The following is a 21,438-nucleotide window of genomic DNA, read 5'->3' as shown; positions in this document are numbered from 1 at the left end:
CATGAAGTTTCCAGTTTATTTTATCATCTATTATTACACCCAAAAATGTGTTTTCTTTTACCCTTTCAATATCTACTCCGTCTATTTGTAATTGTGTTTGACTTTACATTCTACTGTTACCAAATACCATTATTTTTGTTTGACTGAGATTCAAGTATAGTCTGTTTTTGTTAAACCATCTTTTTAATTTGTTTATTTCTTCTGTTATTATTTGTATTAGCTTTTGTGTGTTCTCTCTACTAACTTTAAACCCTTTGTAACTTTACACATGTCATTTAAATAAAGATTAAACACCTCTGGTCCAAGTATTGATCCCAGAGGTACGCCACAAAATATTTTCTGAGTAGCTAGTGTGTTCGCCTATCTTCACATATTGCTTCCTGTTGGTTAAGTAGCTTCTTACTCAGTTTAAGACCAAACTTCTGATTCCATACCTTTCTAATTTGTTTATAAAGATGCTGTGATTTATTTTGTCAAATTCTTTTGTTGAATCAATAAACAATGCAGCAGCACATTTTTTGCTATCTATTGCATTGTTGATCTCTTCCGTTATTTCGATTAATGCCATTGATGTTGAGATGTTGGCTCTGAATCTTTATTGGTTGTCTACGAGTGTTTTTTTTTTAATCAATGAATTCGCCTAATCTGTTGTTGAAAAGTTTATCAATAAATTTTAGAAAACTGTGGAAGTAGTGAAACAGGTCTGTAGTTTGTAAACTGGTGTTTGTCAGCAGTCTCAAATTGGTACAACGTTTGCTATTTTCAATTTATCTGGGAATTTGCCTGTTTGAAATGATAGGTTGCTGATATATGTTAAATGTTCTGAAATCTCTTCAATAACCTTTTTTTACTATTTCCATATCAATTTCGTTAAGATCAGTTGAGGTCTCGGATTTACCTTTTTTCACAATATTGATTATTTTCTCTTTTGTCACTCCTTCTAGGAACATAGAGTTGGAGTTTCTATCTAGGGTGTCATTCAAGTCATCAACTGACTCGGGATCTGGAATCATTTTTCCTCCAGATTTGGTCCAATGTTCACGAATTACTTATTGAAGCTTTCAACTGCTTTGTTCATATTGTCATTTTTTACATTTCCACCTAAGAAGTGTCTGGAAAAAAATAGTAGTGACAACTTCAATATATAAATTTAAACAGTGTACATTTTCAAAAGATAAATTAGGATACTTTTGAAGAGCATAGGGGCGGTTTAATTTGCAATCATGGAAAGCCTCCACAAATGAACATCATACAGACGGACTCAAAAAACGAGTTAGGAATACATATTCTAGGCCACAATGAAAAGTTTTAAATGTAGATTAAATCATCATAGGTTCCCTTTAAACTGACTCAATTTAACTTTTTGGACTACTTACTACTGTGTTCTATAATAAAAGGTTCTTAAAAGTTTCTATCAAATAGTGATCACAATACATTCCTGTTGTAAACGCATATGTGTGCGCGTTTGAGTCAGTTTTAGTCAACCTAAACATATCCCTAAACACACACCCAAACAAACACACTCACTGACACACGTGAACGTGTTATGTGTCCCCCCCAAATGTACGTATTTTTTGTTTTTGTATTACAGTATTGTGAATTATAAATGTATAAATATATATAAATCATGCAACAAAAACATTTTTTATGACTGAATGTTTATCTTTTTGACTCTTTTCTGTAGACCTCACCTCCTCATACACCTCTCTAACAGCCGCCCCACAGGGCTCCTCCTCAGGCTCCATTCCTCCCCCAGGAACAATCCATTGGTCTGGATGTCGGCTGCTGCTCACCAGTAGCACCTACACGTGTGAGAAGACTTATCAGGGGTTTTTTTTCTCCGCCAAATGGACTGAGATACTGATTTCATAGTGCTTTAACAGAGAAACATCATGTCTTGCTTGGCACCAGCCAATCCATTCACAGAAAGAGTACTGAACATAGAGTACTGAAGCAAGATGGGTCTACTCTAACCAGTGTTTAGTTGGGATTATGCAAACCTTTAGTACAGACCTGCGCAAATTAAGGCCGGGGCCCACATGCGGCCCGTTCAGCTTTTCAATCTGGCCAGCCGGACATTCACAAATCATTTTTTTAGAACTTTCAGATGGAAAGTGTAGCTGCTATTATGATGTGCAGCGATGTTTCCTAAAGACCGGACGTCTTGAACTATAAAATGAATGATAATAAAAATATCTGGGATTTATATAGAGCTTTTCTAAATACCCAAAGTTGCTTTACATGTGTGTGTGTGTGTGTGTGTGTGAAAAGAAAACTAAGATAAGCAAGCAAGAAAATAAAAAAAATAAAGAAACACTAAGGGCAGGGTCAGTTTGGAAAGGCTAGTGTGAAGAGGTGAGTTTTTAAGATGGTTTTGAAGGTAGGGAGGAAGGGCGCATCTCTGATGTGCCTGGGGAGAGCGTTCCAGAGAGAGGGGGCAGTCACGGAGAAGGCCCTGTCGCCCTAGGTTCGGCGCCTGGTCTTGGGGACCTCCAGGAGGCCGGGATCACTAGACCTGAGGGAACGGGACGGGACATGTGGCTGGAGGAGATCAGAGAGGTAGGGTGGAGCCAGGTTATGGAGTGCCTTGTAGGCGGTGAGGAGTATTTTAAAGGTGATTCTGTATTTGACAGGCAGCCAGTGGAGGTCATGAAAGACAGGTGTGATGTGCTCTCTGGAGCTGGTTCCGGTGAGCAGTTAAGTATTTCAATGGTTGAAATCTGCGCTTTTGGATGATATACCAGTTACTATGGTAATATAATTAGTTACTATGGTAATCTAATTAGTTACTACCACCTGAACGCCTCCCTAAAGAGGTGTTTAGGGAACGTCCGTTGACAGGAGGCCACGGGGAAGACCCAGGACACATTGGGAAGACTATCTCTCCCGGCTGGCCTGGGAACGCCTTGGGATCTGGACGAAGTGGCTGGGGAGAGGGAAGTCTGAGCTTTTCTGCTTAGGCTGCTGCCCCCGCCACCCCACCTCGGATAAGCGGAAAAAAATGGATGGATGGTAATCTAATTAGTTACTATGGTGATCTAATTAGTAACTATCATAATCTACGTCACAGCAGCTCAGATGAGGCACCAAGCACAGACACGGAAGGAGCTTTTACAACAAAGTTCTAATGCTTAGTGATATATCAGATATATCAGATTGTAGGTGGTTTATTTTGTACCCGTCGCATTCATATTTCACTGTTTGTTGCGTTTTTGTTGTGTTTCACTTGATTGTGAAATATGTCACTTGTATTTTGTCAACATTCAGTATTTTACCGTTCATTGAAAAATGTAACGTGTAATAACGTTTTTAGCATTTAATCAGACATTATTGTGAGGTTTTGTATTAATGTCCCTAAAAAAAAATATACCGACCCCCAGACACATTTTTTTCTCTAAATGTGGCCCCGAGTCAAAATAATTGCCCAGGCCTGCTTTAGTACCACCACTGGTCAAATACATTTACAAACATTTGTCACTTGGAATTTTTCTTCTCTATGGACGAAGTTTGTGTTTACTTCAAACATCCACACTAAATTACAGTAGATAACAGCTCATATTCACAGTCACACAATTTAACAAATCCAAAAAGGGCTAAGAAAAAGCAGATCCTATTTCATCCTAACACTTCTACTTAATTGAATTGTTCACTACCTGTGTTCAATATAGCTTACATTAGCTAGGGTTAGTGACCTTTACTATTTAGCAGCATCTAAAAGATGGTAGCCCTGCAATGGCGACTTGTCCAGGGTGTATCCCACCTTCCGCCCGATTGTAGCTGAGATAGGCTCCAGCGCCCCTCGCGACCCCGAAGGGAATAAGCAGTAGACAAAGGATGGATGGATACAAGATGGTAGCAGTCAGATATTTTGGGAACAGTAACTATGATTACCGCACCGAACTGAGCTCTGTTGCTTGATAGAAACATGTTTAAAGTAATCAAAACAACTATGGAGGAAGGTAGAGTTTGGATATTAGAAAATATTACAATAAGATATTGCTCCACAACACAGGGTTCCAATAATGTGATTTCCCCGGTTGGCAAAATAAGCGTGTCAATACTACTGCAGAGCCTGAACTTTATCCTATTTGGAATGGGTGTAAGCATTCTTACATATTGACTTGCTCATATTTCTAAACAGGAATTATGACGGAGTTACTCGCTATGTAAAGTAAAAACATTTTAGTGGAAACTAATTGTGTTAAAGTTGGTTAGGAGTCCGATTAAAAAAAAAAAAACAGACTAAAAGGTTTTGGCTCTATCAAATATAAACTGGCCTTGGGTGATGCGCTCCAGTAGCTAAAAATAATCTTATTAAGATTAATTACTAAAGTACACCTCCAAGGTACAAGGTATGTGTAGATACTCAAGTATTTACTGGATGTTCGGTTGAATGTCTGTGTAGGTTATTTAGGGCTCGGTGATCCATAAAGTTTGAATCGAGGCAACTAGACTGTTTGTTAAAAACGTTTCACCTTTGATCCAAATGGCTTCGACAGATCAAAAATTTTAGGTGTGGAGTTTTGCTATTTGTGTCCTTAGGGGGGGTTGTCACCTGGGTGTGGTCACATCACAGGGCCTGCATGTAGCTTTGTATGGCCCTAAACACAAATGTGTTTGTGGCTCCATTTTGGTTTTCAATATTACTTATTACTAATAGACTCCTGAAGGGCTTCCACCAAATTCTGAACTTAACATCACCGCCCTACATAACATAACATGGTCACTACTGCCTAATTTCTCTCTTTATATTCTTATTTTTACTGTTGTATTTTTATTCTTATCATTGCTGTTTATTTTTATTGTTACACTTTTGATTTTATTTTCAAGTACACCCCCATTGTTAGCTTTTTATTTCCGATCTCAATTCTGTACACTGCTGCTGGAATTTTTATTTTCCTGAGGGAACTCTCCTGGAGGAATCAATAAAGTACTATATATCTATCTCACATTTTTTTCTCATAAGTTTTGTTTACCATTTAGCATTTTGCAAAAGTGTGTAGGTAGTATTACACATTACTAATTTGATTTAAACAACCTTATTATTCAACTTTGACAGAAAAAATTGTAAGAATAATTCAAATCTTTACAAAAGCCCACGCCGAGATCATGTGGCCCCCCTAGTGGCCCTAGAACAACCGCATAAAGTATTTATGGAACGGTCCTGCCAAGGGTGGTCACAACAGTTATTGTTATAGTGGCCCAGTGTAGCTGTTGAACGACAGTACTGCTTACCAGCAAGTTGTTTGCCAGGCTGCGGGCAAAACAAAAAATTGGTGGTCTTTATTCCTGTGGAATTAGACCATCTTTGGGGGAGAGATATTAGGACATTGTAGTAGGCAGAGAATAGGTGATGGAGCAAATCATCTGTTTAGGGAGGATAATTCGGCTTTGACAATAATGGCTTATTTTACCTCTGCTTGAAACCAGCGGTGCCCACAATGAGATGTCGGACATTATAGTCCAGAAAGGAATGAGATGCATTTTAAAAAGAAGGAACATTCCCTTTGTGACCACCCCCAGGGGCCACACAAACCAGGCACACTAATAGGGAAACTCCACACCTAAAATTTTAGTACTGAGGAAGCCTTTTAGAGTTAGACAAAAGGTGAAATGTCTTCAACACAAATCTGATTAACTCGATTTGAACTGTATGTGAGGTGTTATTTTGTTCTATTGTCAAGGAAACGTGACAAATAATACGTAAAAAAAAAATCACACACAGTCAACTGCAAACACAGTCAGGGAACAAGCTTTTGTAAAACCATTGGATCAGCAGTTGCCTTTCAGAGTGCCAGCACACCAAAGGAGGTTAATGACCCTAACAGATAACTTGTCAACAATGCAAACAGCATAGTCCTAGTTAACTTATTGTGCAATTAGGGTTTTGCAATAGTGTTTGTGGTAACATTTTAACATGCATAGCTGTGAAGTGTAAAAATAGGTTAACCAATGCTGGTTTGTAAAATACTAATGACAGAGGCATAACATTTTTTGAACGCAAGACCCCTTCAAATAACTACCAATGCATATTCTACTTTTATTCTCCCGTTTGCATTCTTTTGATTCAAATTTTGGTATTGGGTCACAAAAAGAGAGAAAATAAAACCAAATCCTGCTCTGAGTTAATCTGTTAATACTTACAGAACTCAGGTCTTGTGAGCCGCATGTAACCAAAGAAAACAGTTACTATTTTGAGTGAGTTGCATTGAGGTCTTATAATCTAAGGTCTAATGTTAAATTCAACATTACAGAAAAACATAACCCTGTGATGTATGATGTGCAAGCTCCATTTCAATTTTGACATTTGGTTGAAACGTGTATGGAAATTCGGTGGATATTCGACTTTAGAGTTTGTACTGCTCAGGTGGCCCGCAAAAGCACGGAAGTACTGTGCATCAACAAAACCTTTAATTTTTTTCGTTAAATAGATTTAAATTTTGACTGAAAAATATTGTACCGCATGCAACTGCAAATCTTCTTAACTCAAAATTATTTGAGGCAACTAGCTATAGGTTGTTTTCGGACACGTAACTTTTGAACGGAAGTGAACGGAAGTGGTGAGCCATCAAACTAACACAAGCACTGTGTAACTAACAGAGGGAGGAAAAGGATAGACTTTTCCGAGTATGCAAGGGGTCTAGATCTTACCATTATAAGCAGATACAAGCAAAAAATGCAAACTATGCAATACAATCTATCCCTGTACGTTATCGCAAAAAGATTTGTCGAGTGATTTCAAGAATTATCCGTTGGTCACGTTCCCAGACACGTCAAACTATCTGGTGCTCCAAATGTCATTCTATATGACAAAACAGATTAAAACTTGGAAAAGCATGGAGGCTTACAACTTCTTTATGTGTGTCTGGGTCAAGGAAGTTGGTATCAAGATTCTCCCTGATAAATTATGAATATTTTTTGCCCAGGGAACGTTTGCATTTTATGATTTTTTAACTTCACATCTACAGCCATGTTTTTTGCTTTGCTGTTGTTGTACGCGCCGTTTACGAGTACACGTGTTTATCCCCATCTTTTTATAAAAATAATATGTCAGCAATGTTTATGTGCTGAAATCTTCATTTATGATTGTTCACTTTGGTAAAATAATAACTCCTAGTTTTTGCTCACGTTTGACTCGCCGAGTTGGTGCTTTACTAAACAACTCGTAACAAAATGTATTTTGGGAAATACAAGCAAAATTAAGATAATACTTCTTTGGGAGGTAGTAAACGTTGAAAGTATATCAAATAAACCTTAAACAAAGTGATCACACTGTAAACTCATGTGTTCTTTACCTCTCCCTACTTGGACTGAAGTGTGTGCTATTTTCTTGTCTTCTTTCGTAAAACCTTGACATCTTTCACCCTTCTTGATTACCTCTCAGGGAACTCTGTTGAAATTGCGAAAAGGATAAACATTTCTTCAGTTCCCACTGCTATTCCAAACTGAACTGTAATATCTGCTTGTCATCTTGACCTCTAATTTAAAAGCAGTTTGTTGCTAAACAATGATAATCAAGTGAAGGGCCAATTGCGTAATAATACCGTCAGTTGATTAAATATGTATTTGTGCTGCCAGACCATTATGTTTTATATCAGATTAATCACAGTTTATTATTTGCTTGCATAAATCCAATTACCTTAAACCATGTATTAAGTATAATATTTGGAGACAAATTAAAAAATTGTTTCTGAATTTCATACAGGAACATATTTTATAAGTGTTATTTGAATTCACTACAGTTACAGTGCATCTGGAAAGTATTCACAGCGCTTCACTTTTTTCCACATTTTGTTATGTTACAGCTTTATTCCAAAATGAAATAAATGTCTTAAATAAATTCTATGGCCAAAACCTCATATTGACAATGTGAAAAGTTTTTTTAAACTGCAAATGAATCACAAATTTGAAACACAAAATCACATGTATATAAGTATTCGCAGCCTTTGCTCAATGCTTTGTTGATGCACCTTTGGCAGCAATAACAGCCTCAAATCTTTTTGAATACAATGCCACAAACTTGTTACACCTATCTTTGGGCAGTTTTTCTCATTCCTCTTTGCCCATTTCTCTGTGCAGCGCCTCTCAAGCTCTGTCTGGTTGGATGAGGGGCGTTGGTTTTCATCTATGATGTCTCTGCATTGATCTTTCCCTCTATTCTGACTCCTCTCCCAGTTCTTACCGCTAAAAACCATCCCCACAGTATGATGCTACCACCACCGTGCTTCACTGTAGGGATAGTATTGGCCTGTTGATGAGTGGTGCCTGGTTTCCTCCAAACATGACGTCTGGCATTTACCCTAATGAGTTAAATGTTTGTTTCATCAGACCAGATCATTTTGTTTCTCATCGTCTAGGAGTATTTCATGTGCATGTTGGCTAACATTTTAATAAGAAATTGCGTCAGTCTACCCACTATACCATACAGGCCTGATTGGTGGATTGCTGCAGAAATGGTTCTCTTTTTGGAAGGTTCTCCTCTCAATACAGAGCAATGCTGTAGCTCGGACTGAGTGCCCATCAGGTTCTTGGTCACTTCCTTGACTAGACTAAGATGAATGCAGCAATGTACAGAGACATCCCGGATGAAAACCAACGCTTCCCAGCCAACCTGATGGAGCTTGAGAGGTGCTGCAAAGCGGAATGGGCAAAGAGGAATGTGCGAAACTGCCCAAAGATAGGTATGCCAATCTTGTGGCATCGTATTAAAAATATTTGAGGCTGTAAATGCTGCCAAAGGTGCATAAACAAAGTACTGGGCAAAGGGTCTGAATATTAATGTATATATAATTTTTTTCTGATAAATTTACAAAAAATTCTACATTTCGTTTTTTTTCTGTCAATGACAAATAAAATGAACTTGTTTGATTTTAGCCAATGGCTGCAATGTAACAAAAATGTAAACCTTTAAAAGGGCTATGACTACTTTTCGTACCACTGTATATGTAAGTTTTTTTATTTATTAATTTATTTTGTTTTTATAAATTTGCAAAATACAAAACACGTTTTACATTGTCATTATTGGGTATTGTGTGTAGAATTTTTGAGGACAAAAATGAATTTAATCCATTTTGGAAAAAGCAAAAATGTGGGAGAAGTGAAGCGCTGTGATTACTTTCAGGATGCACTGGATGTACTTAAAAGTCAAAACTTGGTAACAGTTTTATCTGAAAGTCCAGTCAGGTTTTATTTTGGAATAAAAATGACCAGAGATCTCACCAGTCTGAGCTTGTGCGCCCCAAAAAAATAGTAAATAATCTGCGTAAATACATGATTAATTTAGTATTTTTTAGATTAATCGTATGAGTTGAATCTTTAAATTTTACAGCCCTGGTATCAAAGTGGTTTTGGAGTTACAAGTGGTTCTGTGAGGGAAGCTTTAAATGGGATGTTGACACCCGTGTTCTACTGTACTATACTATTGTTTAAACTGTTCACCCTGTGACAAAACCATATGGGTACATTCATAAAGGCTGTTCTGCATTGTAGATGAAAACAGACTGTAGTAAAAATACAGCTCATTCTGAATTTTCTGTCTAACAGGTAATCTGGTAATTTTGTACTTAGCAGTCTGTACTCTAGTCCTTCTGAAAAGCAAGCAGAGTGGATGAGAAGGCATGTAGCATATGTGTCTTAAAGCTGAAGCTGAGGTCATGTGCAGGCTTGCCAAACACACTGGGCATGTGAAATCCACACTCCAGCTAAAGGCTGCCCTTTTACCCCATACGGCCTCAACACACTCAAAATGGAAAGCAAATAGGAGTGTAAATATGTCCAGTTAAGGTTTTTCTGCTTAAAACACATAATTTTCCTGTTCTGATAAAGCTGCTGCTTAGGCAGTACCCACACGTACATCTTTGGCTGGATTTATGCTACAGTACATGGTTTAAGTGACCCTATCCAAATGTTTCCAATGTGGTCGAGTTTAGATATGGGTCATGACAAACAAGGAAAAAAAAGATATACTCTGATTTTATTTATGGCCTAAATTGATTATATTATCAAATATAACTGGGATAGCTGGCAATATAACAGATTGATTTGATGACGTAAATACATACTCGTGCCAATAAAATTATTTTACAGAGTGGGATAAATCAAGACAATAATAATAATAATAATAAAAAACTACATATGGCAGGGGTGTCAAACTAATTTTCATTTAGGGCCACATTGCAGATATGTTGCCTCCAGTGGGCCCCATAAAACAGTAAATAAAATATAAACATGAATGGGTATGCCTCATGATATTATTACACTATTGCCTATGCATATGATTATTATATTTTCTCTAAGTACACTGTAAAAATAATTTGGAGATTTCACAGTAAATTCCTGACATCTCAGTATCCAGACTTTTACAATAACATTTACAGTGGTTTTACAGCATATTACTGAAAATGGAAAACATATTACCGGGTACGATTTTTTTAAATGACAAAATTCTGGCGATTGAGCTGCCAGTTTTTTACCGGTATATTTACAGTTCTTGTTTTTACGGTGTAACAATGTAAACAGAAAAACAGTTTAACCTTTTTTTTTTTTTTTACAGTAACATTCTGCTGAGTGAGCTGGCAGTTCTTTACAGTAAAATCTATTGCCCTTCGTACAGTGTACAATTTGATGGATCACTTGCCTTGAAATCATAAGTCAAGCAAATATTTAAGTATATGTCATGAAAAAAAAAATATTTGGAATGTATGATACTGTAATATTTGTTGCATTACCAGATGCTATTAAAAATTTTAAGATAGACAAGGGCAGACTTAATTCATCCCACAATAGGGAAATTCTGAGGGTGTGGTGCAGATTTTATATACAGTAATAAAAGTAAAATGTAATTTAAAAAAAACAATGAAAAACTAAAAATGACTAATAAATATTACGTATTACACACTAAATGATTTCACTTAGCATATATAAACATCTGTCAAAATAGAAAGAATAAATACATTTAATAAGAAAAGATAAAATACTTCAGCGACACACATCTTTTCCAGACTTACACGGGCTATGTAAAGTGATTAGGTGGGCTAAATATCAAATTTGGCCATCTCCTGTGATATTCATGAGTTCAAAAGGCAGGTAAACAGCTGTTTGCTACAACAACAAACGTTTGCAGCTACAAGATGACAACAGTCAAAGTGTGGGCAGATTTTAATCAAATTTGAGCTATATAATGTCAATATTGATAATCATCACAATGAAAATATCGCAGCATTTCATTCCTAATTGACTTGGTAAGGCCCTACCTATCTTGCTTGACTACCAACCTTATGTCTAAAGTTAGTAAGATGTTAATAAAAATATATTTTTGCGACTTACTCTAACTTTTAGTCCTGTTAAATCCTCACGGCTGTCGATTTGACATCCCGACAAGACGGATATTTTCCCACATAAACTGTAACAGGCAAAGATCATATGTCTAAATGAAGACTTACAACAACATGCTACGTGACGGAAGATGACTGCTTTGACTGCACTACAATCAACAATAACCTAAGTAATTTATGTAAGACACGATGGAGAGTGCCAAGCAATGGCAGAAGAGGAGGATTTGGCAGCAGTGGAGTCCATGAAAGCAAATCTGCAAGGGGGGAGCACAAGTGCCTGCACCTTGATTCTAAAAATTGCAGCTCATAGGTTACTTAGTGTTTAGCACACTGTGTAACATTCAACACCTCCTCACACACCCAACCACATGTCTGAGATGTGATATGTCCACTGCGGACGAGGACATCTTTGCATCCACACAAGCTATTTATGGATGATGAGATAGGCTACAGCACCCCCCGCTACCCCAAAAGGGACAAGCGGTAGGAAATGGATGGATGGATGGATGGATGGAAATCCTGCATTTATTGATGATGTTTCCCAGAGATTTATTGATTTGGAACCGCAACAATTACATTTGGAACACCAAAGAAAGATTTGGTGTCAGCTTTTACTTGATGCTGATGCTGTGTTCCGCCTTCGTTCACAAACACATCAAACCCCAAAAGACTGTACATTTTTTGGGGGGAGGCACATAAAGTAAAGGTGCAGGGGGCCAGATTCCTCCCTTCACTGTTACCCCGAATTTCCACTAAATGCGGAACGGCGAAACAGCACAGACTTTCATGAGATATTAGGAATCCGCGCATAATCACGTGATAAGGGAGGTAGTAATGAAGCAAACCACAAAACCTTTATTCCGTCTTTCCAGAGAAGCAGAAACAAATAAACTTGGTCCTGCCCTGATAAACAAATTTATAGTAACAGTAACAGTAATATCCCTGGCGAGCGCACAACCACTCCCATGCTTTACCTGTCTCCGTATCAGCTGATATATGACACAGGCCTCCATATCCCCATTTGGCTTCCTGGAATAAGCCTGTACATTATTCTTTGATTGTGTACCTACAGAAACAGCATGTGGTCATCCATTTGTGTCAACAAGATGAAATTAAGTCTGAAAACCTTTGACAAGTTGACTCAATGTCCGTCGCTGCCCATTAGGTCCTTTCAAAGTGTAAATACGATCCACCTTGAAGTATGAGTATTTTATTTAGAAAGTAAACCAGATACTTTATTTGGTATTTATGCATAACTTCTTGTGTATCTAAATTGAACGATTTTGTTGCGTCATCCTTAAAAAAATAGAAATTCTGCGTATATTTAGTGCTGGAATGTAGAAACCCAACATGTCGGTGAGGCTCCGCTGGCGATGGAAATTAAAACATTGACTCGAATAAAATCGGAAACCTAGCAGGCACAAGACATTGATACAACGTTGATTCCATGCATGTCCTTAAAAACTGACTATGGGGGAACTTTGCAAAATAGTTGTATTTGTTAACTGAGACAACGTTGCTGTCACACGTGGAGCCACATTGTTGGTTGGGAAATTATCACATTTTATTGGTCAAATCAATGTCACAACCCAACATTGAATAAATGTTGTCAAAAAGCATGTTTCAACGTTGTATTTCATAATAATAATTAATTGTATTTATATCGCGCTTTTAAAAGGCACTCAAAGACGCTTATACAATCAAAATAAAACATGGTCATAATCATAAAAGCACACATAGTATTATAAAACAACCAGTGAAAATTAACATAAAATGGGCAAAATGAAAAATAACTTTGTATTATGAGATGGTTTGTCCAGTTATAAAAGCAGTTTTGAAAAGGGGGGTTTTTAATAGTCTTTTGAACATTCCGGGACTATGACATGAACAAATGGAAAGGGGGAGAGAGTTCCAGAGGGTGGCAATGGAGAAAGCACGTTCCCCCCAGGTTTGGTGCTGGGTTCTATGAGCAGGGCACAGCAGTTCTTTAATGGTGGAATGCAGGTTTCTAACAGGTATGTGAGGGGTGAGGAAGTCACAGAGATAAAACGGGGCCAAGTTGTGGATGGCTTTATGGGTCATGAGAAGGATTTTGAAATGGATGTGCTACGGGATAGGTAGCCAGTGAAGTTCCTGTAAGACAGGGGTGATGTGGTCAGTTTTGGATGAATTTAAGTTTATGGAGGACTTTGGAGGATGAACCATAAAGGATGGTGTTGCAGTAATCCAGACTGGAGGTGATGAATGCATGAATAAGTGTTTCAGCGGTAGAGAAGGACAGGAGGGGTCAGAGAGGGGCAATATTCCTGAGGTGGAGCTATTTAAGCTATTTTAGTGATGAGTTTGACATGGTATTCAAATGAAATGTTATTGTCCAAGATGAGACCAAGGTTCCGGATGTGCGTGGAAGGGGACCGAGTGAAGATGTTTAAGGATATGCTAAAATCTCTGACAGACTTGGTGAGATATTTTGTACCAATAATTATGAGATTTGTTTTGCTGTAGTTGAGTTTGAGAAAGTTTTTGTTCATCCAGATATTTATGTTGTTGAGGCAGTTGGTGAGGGTGGCAAGGGTGAAGGACAGGGTTGAAATGTAGATCTAAATATTGTCAGCATAGCAATGGTAGTTGAGGCCTTGTTGGTGTATTATTTTTTCCAAGTGGGAGTATGTACAGGGTGAAGAGGAGAGGGCCACGTACCAAACCTTGGGGGACACCTTGAGACAGGGAGGAGATGGATGATTTGCAGTTATTGATGGATATGAATTGCCGTCTGTTGGTCAGGTATGATTTAATCCAGTAGAGTGTAGTGCAAATGATGTTTAAAAAAGGTTCCAGACAGGAGAGAAGGAGGGAATGATTTATGGTGTCGAAAGCTGTGCGAGATCCAAAACAATGAGGACATTGAGGTGGCCTGAGTACAATGCGAGGAGGAGGTAATTTGTGACTTTGATGAGGGCTGTTTCAGTGCTGTGGTGGCAACGGAAACCAGATTGAAATGGATCAAGGAGATTATTGATGTTGAGGTGAGTTATTGGTTCTGCCACCGCACGTTCCAATATTTTTGATAGGAAAGGGAGGTTGGACATGGGCCTTAAGTTGCTAATTATTTCAGGTTTAAGTCCAGGTTTTTTTAAGGATGAAGCAGTTTTGAATGAGGGAAGAACAAAACCAGAGGTGAGGGAAGAGTTGATTATATCAGTCATAAGCGGGGTGACAGACAATAGGCAATCTTTTACAAGTGATGCCGGGGTAGGATCAAGGACACAAGTCGAGTTTTGGGATTTATTTAGAAGATTAACTATATCAGATTGGGTCATTGGTAGAACATGTGTTGGAGGCTGAGAGTTGAGGAGGGGTGGTATATTGTTAAGGATGATTTTTGGGGTCAATGTGCAATGGACGGTTTTGATTTTGGATTGAAAGAATGACATTAATGAATTGCATTTTTATGCAAAGCAAAACCCATTTATCAACAACACACAGAAATATTGCCGGCTTCGCTGGGCTCGAGCTCATCTAAGATGGACTGATGCAAAGTGGAAAAGTGTTCTGTGGTCTGACGAGTCCACATTTCAAATTATATTTGGAAACTGTGGACGTGGTGTCCTCCGGAACAAAGAGGAAAATAACCATCCGGATTGTTATAGCCGCAAAGTACAAAAGCCAGCATCTGTGATGGTATGGGGGTGTATTAGTGCCCCAGGCATGGGTAACTTACACATCTGTGAAGGAACTATTAATGCTGAATGGTCCATACAGGTTTTGGAGAAACATATGTTGTCATCCAAGCAACGTTATCATGGACGCCCCTATTTATTTCAGCAAGACAATGCCAAGCCACGTGTTACAACAGCGTGGCTTCGTAAAAAAAGAATGCGGGTACTTTCCTAGCCCGCCAGCAGTCCAGACATGTCTCCCATGGAAAATGTGTGGCGCATTATGAAGCGTAAAATACGACAGCGGAGACCCCGGACTGTTGAACGACTGAAGCTCTACATAAAACAAGAATGGGAAAGAATTCCACTTTCAAAGCTTCAACAATTAGTTTCCTCAGTTCCCAAACGTGTATTGAGTGTTGTTAAAAGAAAAGGTGATGTAACACAGTGGTGAACATGCCCTTTCCCAACTACTTTGGCACGTGTTGCAGCCATGAAATTCTAAGTTAATTATTATTTGCAAAAAAAAAAAAAGTTTAGGAGTTTGAACATCAAATATCTTGTCTTTGTAGTGCATTCAACTGAATATGGGTTGAAAAGGATTTGCAAATCATTGTATTCCGTTTATATTTACATCTAACATAATTTCCCAACTCAGATGGAAACAGGGTTTGTACATACATACATACTTATATACATACACACATACATTGCTCATGATTGCCAACAATATGCAAAATTCCAAGAAAAAGTACAGTTCCCCTTTAATCACATGCAGGAAGGAAGTCAAAGTGAAGGAGAGACAGGAGCAAACAGACCGGTAAAAAAAAAAAAAAAAAAAAAAGAGTATTATAACGGTGGGTATTTTACAAGAGTTCACAAAAAAAGTGGAAAATGGTTCTGCTTGCCTGTAGTAAATGGGGTTCAGTGGCATTGTGATTTTTGCCACACCCAACATTAACAGACACTCAAGTTCTGTCAAACAAAACTAAGTTTTCAAGAAAAGCGCCACAGACTTTCCATCCATCCATCCATTTCTACCGTTATCCCTTTTGGGGTCACGGAGGGTGCAGGAGCCTATCTCCGCTGCATTCGGGCAGAAGGTGTGGTACACCCTGGACAAGTCGCCAGTTCATCGCAGGAACAGACTTTCCTTCACTTCATTATGATGCAGTACAAAAGTGAGTTATTGCAAGGCAATTAACCAGGACAAACATACTATTTTGTGTAAAATCAGAGCCCATCTTCATCACTTCTGGATTTACAAATTGAAAAACACTATTGAAAATTTTCAAACACACAAAACCAGTCATACACATTGGTGTGCTGTCTTTGTGACTGCACAATAGAGTCACTTTGTAAATGCACATTTGTCCAGTGCTTTGGCAAAAAAACCAGCAGACAACAGGCAATGTCTGGGGAAAATTGTACATGTGAATGTGTGTGTATGCATGTATCCATGGATATGTGTTTATGTGTATGTATCCATGGATGTGTATGTGAATGTGTCCATGGATATGTGTGCATGTGTATGTATCCATGGGTGTGTGTGTATGTATCCATGGATGTGTGTACATGTGTATCCATGGATATGTGGGAATGTGTGTGTGTATGTATCCATGAACCTATGTGTGTGTTTGTGTGTGTGTTCTTGTATTTATACCCTTCTTGAGACATCGAAATGGAAAAATACCTTCCATATGAGGACCGGTGAACAAGTTAGGACCGAAATCATGGTCTCAATACGGAAAACCATTGCATCTGATAGAGAATGTCCCATTTGCACCCCTGGTGGTGAACTCTATCAATTAGGGTGGTCTCAAAAGGGAGGGATTTTTCAAATTGACTGTATGTCGATTTTAAAAGTTCTCCCCCTCTGGTCAATATATGAAAAAACAAGTGTGTGTAAACATTTGAAGCGCTCCCCCTCTGGCCAACATATGTAATAACAAGTGTGTGTAAGAAATTGAAATGCACCCCCTTTGGCGAAAATTAATTTTAAAAAATAAATAAAAATGTAGACACATACTGTAATAACTTGAAGTAAATAATGAAGATTAAAAAACAATTACAAAGAAACGATTCTAAAAAAAAACAAAACTAAAAGGCTTACCTTTTTTATATTTGCATAGTATGCCTATATAATAATAATAATAATAATAATAATAACAATAATAATAATAATAATAATAATAATGGATTAGATTTATATCGCGCTTTTCTATTTATAGATACTCAAAGCGCTCACAGAGAAGTGGGATCCCATCATTCATTCACACTTGGTGGTGGTAAGCTACATCTGTAGCCTCAGCTGTCCTGGGGTAGACTGACGTAAATACAAATATTTATATATCTAGTAAGGGTGGTCCTAAAGAAGTAGGCATTTTTCGGAGGTCTCAAGAAGGTAACAAATACAAGAGTGTGTGTGTGCGTTTGTGTGTGCGCGTGTGTATGTATGTGTATGTTTGTGCAAGCGTGGGTCCCCCCCCCAATATTGAAGCCCTTCATACATGGCCGCTGAACCAGTTGTGCAAATTTGGTGATGACATCACACCAAAACCCCATAAAATACATTCACAAAGGTCTAAGACCTCTTTGAAATAGGAATTTTGTCTGCTTTAAAAAAGGACAGACTTAGTGTCACAATTCGCACACCTGTGAATGCACAAGCTACAAACCCCGTTTCCATATGAGTTGGGAAATTGTGTTAGATGTAAATATTAACGGAATACAATGATTTGCAAATCCTTTTCAAACCATATTCAGTTGAATGCACTACAAAGACAAGATATTTGATGTTCAAACACAAACTTAATTTTTTTTGCAAATAATAATTAACTTACAATTTCATGGCTGCCAAAGTAGATGGGAAAGGGCATGTTCACCACTGTGTTACATCACCTTTTCTTTTAACAACACTCAATAAACGTTTGGGAACTGAGGAAACTAATTGTTGAAGCTTTGAAAGTGGAATTATTTCCCATTCTTGTTTTATGTAGAGCTTCAGTCGTTCAACAGTCTGGGGTCTCCGCTGTCGTATTTTATGCTTCATAATGCGCTACACATTTTCGATGGGAGACAGGCCTGGACTGCAGGAGGGCCAGGAAAGTACCTGTACTCTTTTACTACGAAGCCATGCTGTTGTAACACGTGGCTTGGCATTGTCTTGCTGAAATAAGCAGGGGCGTCCATGATAACGTTGCTTGGCTGATAACATATGTTGCTCCAAATCCTGTATGGACCTTTCAGCATTAATGGTGCCTTCACAGATGTGTAAGTTACCCATGCCTTGGGCAATAAATACACCCCCATACCATTACAGATGCTGGCTTTTGAACTTTGCGCCTATAACAATCCGAATGTTTATTTTCCTCTTTGTTCTGGAGGACACCACGTCCTCTCTTTCCAAATATGAACACTTTTCCACTTTGCATCAGTCCATCTCGGGCCCAGCGAAGCCGGCAGGGTTTCATGGTGTTGTTGGTAAATGAGTTTTGGCTTTGCATAGTAGAGTTTTAACTTGCACTTACAGATGAAGCGACCAACTGTAGTTACTGTCAGTGGTTTTTTGAAGTGTTCCTGAGCCCATGTAGTGATATCCTTTACACAATGATGTCGTTTTTTGATGCAGTACCACCTGAGGCTCAAAGGTCCGTAATATCATCGCTTATGTGTAGTGATTTCTCAGGATTCTCTGAACCTTTTGATGATTTTACGGACCGTAGATGGTAAAATCCCTAAATTCCTTGCAATAGCTCGTTGAGAAATGTTGTCCTAAAACTGTTCGACAATTTGCTTACAAAGTGGTGACCCTCCCCTCATCCTTGTTTGTGAATTACTTAGCATTTCATGGAAGCTGCTTTTATACCCAATCATGGCCCCCAACTGTTCTCAATTAGCCTGCACACCTGTGGGATGTTCCATATGAGTGTTTGATGAGCATTCCTCAACTTTATCGGTATTTATTGCCACCTTTCTCAACTTCTTTGTCACGTGTTGCTGGCATCAAATTCTAAAGTTAATGATTTGCAAAAAAAAAAAGTTTATCAGTTTGAACTTCAAATATGTTGTCTTTGTAGCATATTCAACTGAATATGGGTTGAAAATGATTTGCAAATCATTGTATTCCGTTTATATTTACATCTAACACAATTTCCCAACTCATATGGAAACGGGGTTTGTACTTGTTCTGTTTCTTTATACTTCCTGCCTGTATTATTATTACAAAATTGTGCAAGTGCAAACATGTGGATGTTCCTTAATGAAACTTTGTTTGGCTTGTGGGCTTCACGGTGGGAGAGGGGTTAGTGCGTCTGCCTCACAATACGAAGTTCCTGCAGTCCTGGGTTCAAATCCAGGCTCGGGATCTTTCTGTGTGGAGTTTGCATGTTCTCCCCGTGAATGCGTGGGTTCCCTCCGGGTACTCCGGCTTCCTCCCACTTCCAAAGACATGCACCTGGGGATAGGTTGATTGGCAACACTAAATTGGCCCTAGTGTGTGAATGTTGTCTGTCTATCTGTGTTGGCCCTGCGATGAGATGGCGACTTGTCCAGGGTGTACCCTGCCTTCCGCCCGATTGTAGCTGAGTTAGGCGCCAGCGCCCCCCGCGACCCCGAAAGGGAATAAGCGGTAGAAAATGGATGGATGGATGTTTGGCTTGTTGCAAGCAATACACCATTTTTAGTATCACTATTTGTACCATGTCCAAAGTGACTTAAGTTTATTATCATTATACCATCAAACAACTGACTATACACGTGTTTTAAAAATCAGACAGTACACTCAAAAGTCTCCCTATGCGAGACTATAAAAACTTGGTCACTATTGACATATGTCAGTCACGATCTGTTAACGGATGGTTTATTTGCTTTGCTAACGGTTGAAAGAGATTATATTTGACCCAAAATCAAAAGCTAAACACACACACACACACACACACACACACACACACACACACACACACACACACACACAAAACTTACTTCATCTTCGGTCTCATTTTTAAAACACAAACACGCCGCTCGTCTTTTGAAGCCTTCGCCGTCATACGTCCTGGTCTGGTTGGGCTTGAACTTCATCATGTAAAATGATGTCCACGACGTAGAAATGTCAGCAAAAAGGTAGAAAATGGCACCGTAGGTTCATACGTTCTGGACAATATGCTTTATTATCCAATTAGCTTCGTCGTCTTCCACTCATTGCGTCCATTTCTAGACTTTTCCTCGTTGACGTCAGTCAGGCTGTGTGCTCGTTCATTAAACCGCTGTCAACTCTCCTGAGTCCACACAACGCACTGACGTCTGAAGTCGGCAGGCTGCTGCCAGCTGATCCAGGATCTGTGGTCGGGTCAGCCCACCTGCCAACGCGCAAAAAAGTGTGCGGTATCCCCAATTTGTAAACTGACCCAGGAACTGCAACGCGCAGAATATAATTACTTGTCCTACTTTTTTTTTAAATGTTTATTTTTTTCTGGATGTGTAAAGGTGCCAACTCCCAAAAAGCTATATTTCTTATTTATGTAGTAGTCTAAAACATATTTGTAGGTAATAATTGTACATGATGCATTGGGACAATATATGCTTTATATGTCCACATAATAAGGAGGGCAAAATGGGAGAAAACTTACTGAAACCCACTACTGCCCACCACGCAGTCTGATAGTTTATATATTAATGATGAATATTAACATTGCAACACATGCCAATACGGCCTTTTTAGTTTACTAAATTACAATTTTAAATTTCCCGGGAGTTTCGTCTCCGAAACGTCGTGTAATGATGACGTGTATGTAAGACGTCACAGGTTTTTAGGAAGTATGAGCGCTGCGCACACACACAGCTAAAAGTTGTCTGCTTTAACGGCATAATTACACAGTATTTTGGAGATCTGTGTTGCTGAATCTTTTGCAATTTGTTCAATTAATATTGGAGAAGTCACAGTAGAAAGATGGAGTTGGGAAACTTTAGCCTTTAGCCACACAAACACACGGTGATTCCTTGTTTAAAATTCCTGGAGGTGAAACTCTCCTATGGATCAGAGCCAACATGGATCCCTACTAAATGTCAACCAGCAGGTTTCGGTGAGAAAATTGTGGTTAAAAAGTCAGTTCTTACCGGAGAAAAGCTGAGCTTGTGCCGTCCATAGCTGCCGTCGACTTCTCTGAGACACTGCGTGTCAACACACCCGTGGAGACGCCCTTCCGACTATCAGGTACTATTTAACTCACTAAAACACTGGCAGCACAATAGAAAGATAAGGGATTTCCCAGAATTAACCAAGTAAATGTGTGTAAAAACATCAGATTTTTTTTTTTTTTCCAGTTCGTCGCTATCAATATCCTCAAACACAAATCTTTCATCCTCACTCAAATTAATGGGGAATAGCTTTTTTTGTTGGAGGCTCCCATTAAAAACAATGTGAATATGTGAGGAGCCCTCAACGGGTG

General features: G+C 38.6%; 1 protein-coding gene across 2 annotated transcripts in view; it reads right to left on the bottom strand.

Annotated features, from left to right (window-relative positions):
• nudt4a (nudix (nucleoside diphosphate linked moiety X)-type motif 4a) overlaps positions 1 to 20,352 on the bottom strand; it is a 35,447-nt gene extending 15,095 nt beyond the window's left edge. Inside the window, exons 1-2 of one of the 2 annotated variants that reach the window (XM_061917511.1) lie at positions 19,976 to 20,337; positions 1,692 to 1,802 (exon numbers count right to left, since the gene is read on the bottom strand). In XM_061917511.1, coding sequence (XP_061773495.1) covers positions 1,692 to 1,802; positions 19,976 to 20,074 — 210 coding nt within the window. In that variant the 5' untranslated portion in view covers positions 20,075 to 20,337. Of the gene's footprint in view, positions 1 to 1,691; positions 1,803 to 19,975 lie in introns of both variants that reach the window. The other variant, XM_061917512.1, reaches the window with a different exon arrangement.
• Between the last annotated feature and the right edge of the window lie 1,086 nt (positions 20,353 to 21,438).

The sequence above is a fragment of the Nerophis ophidion genome, linkage group LG12 (genome assembly GCF_033978795.1).
Source record: "Nerophis ophidion isolate RoL-2023_Sa linkage group LG12, RoL_Noph_v1.0, whole genome shotgun sequence".
Lineage (NCBI taxonomy): Eukaryota > Metazoa > Chordata > Actinopteri > Syngnathiformes > Syngnathidae > Nerophis > Nerophis ophidion.
This window is presented reverse-complemented; position numbering and strand designations above follow the sequence as displayed.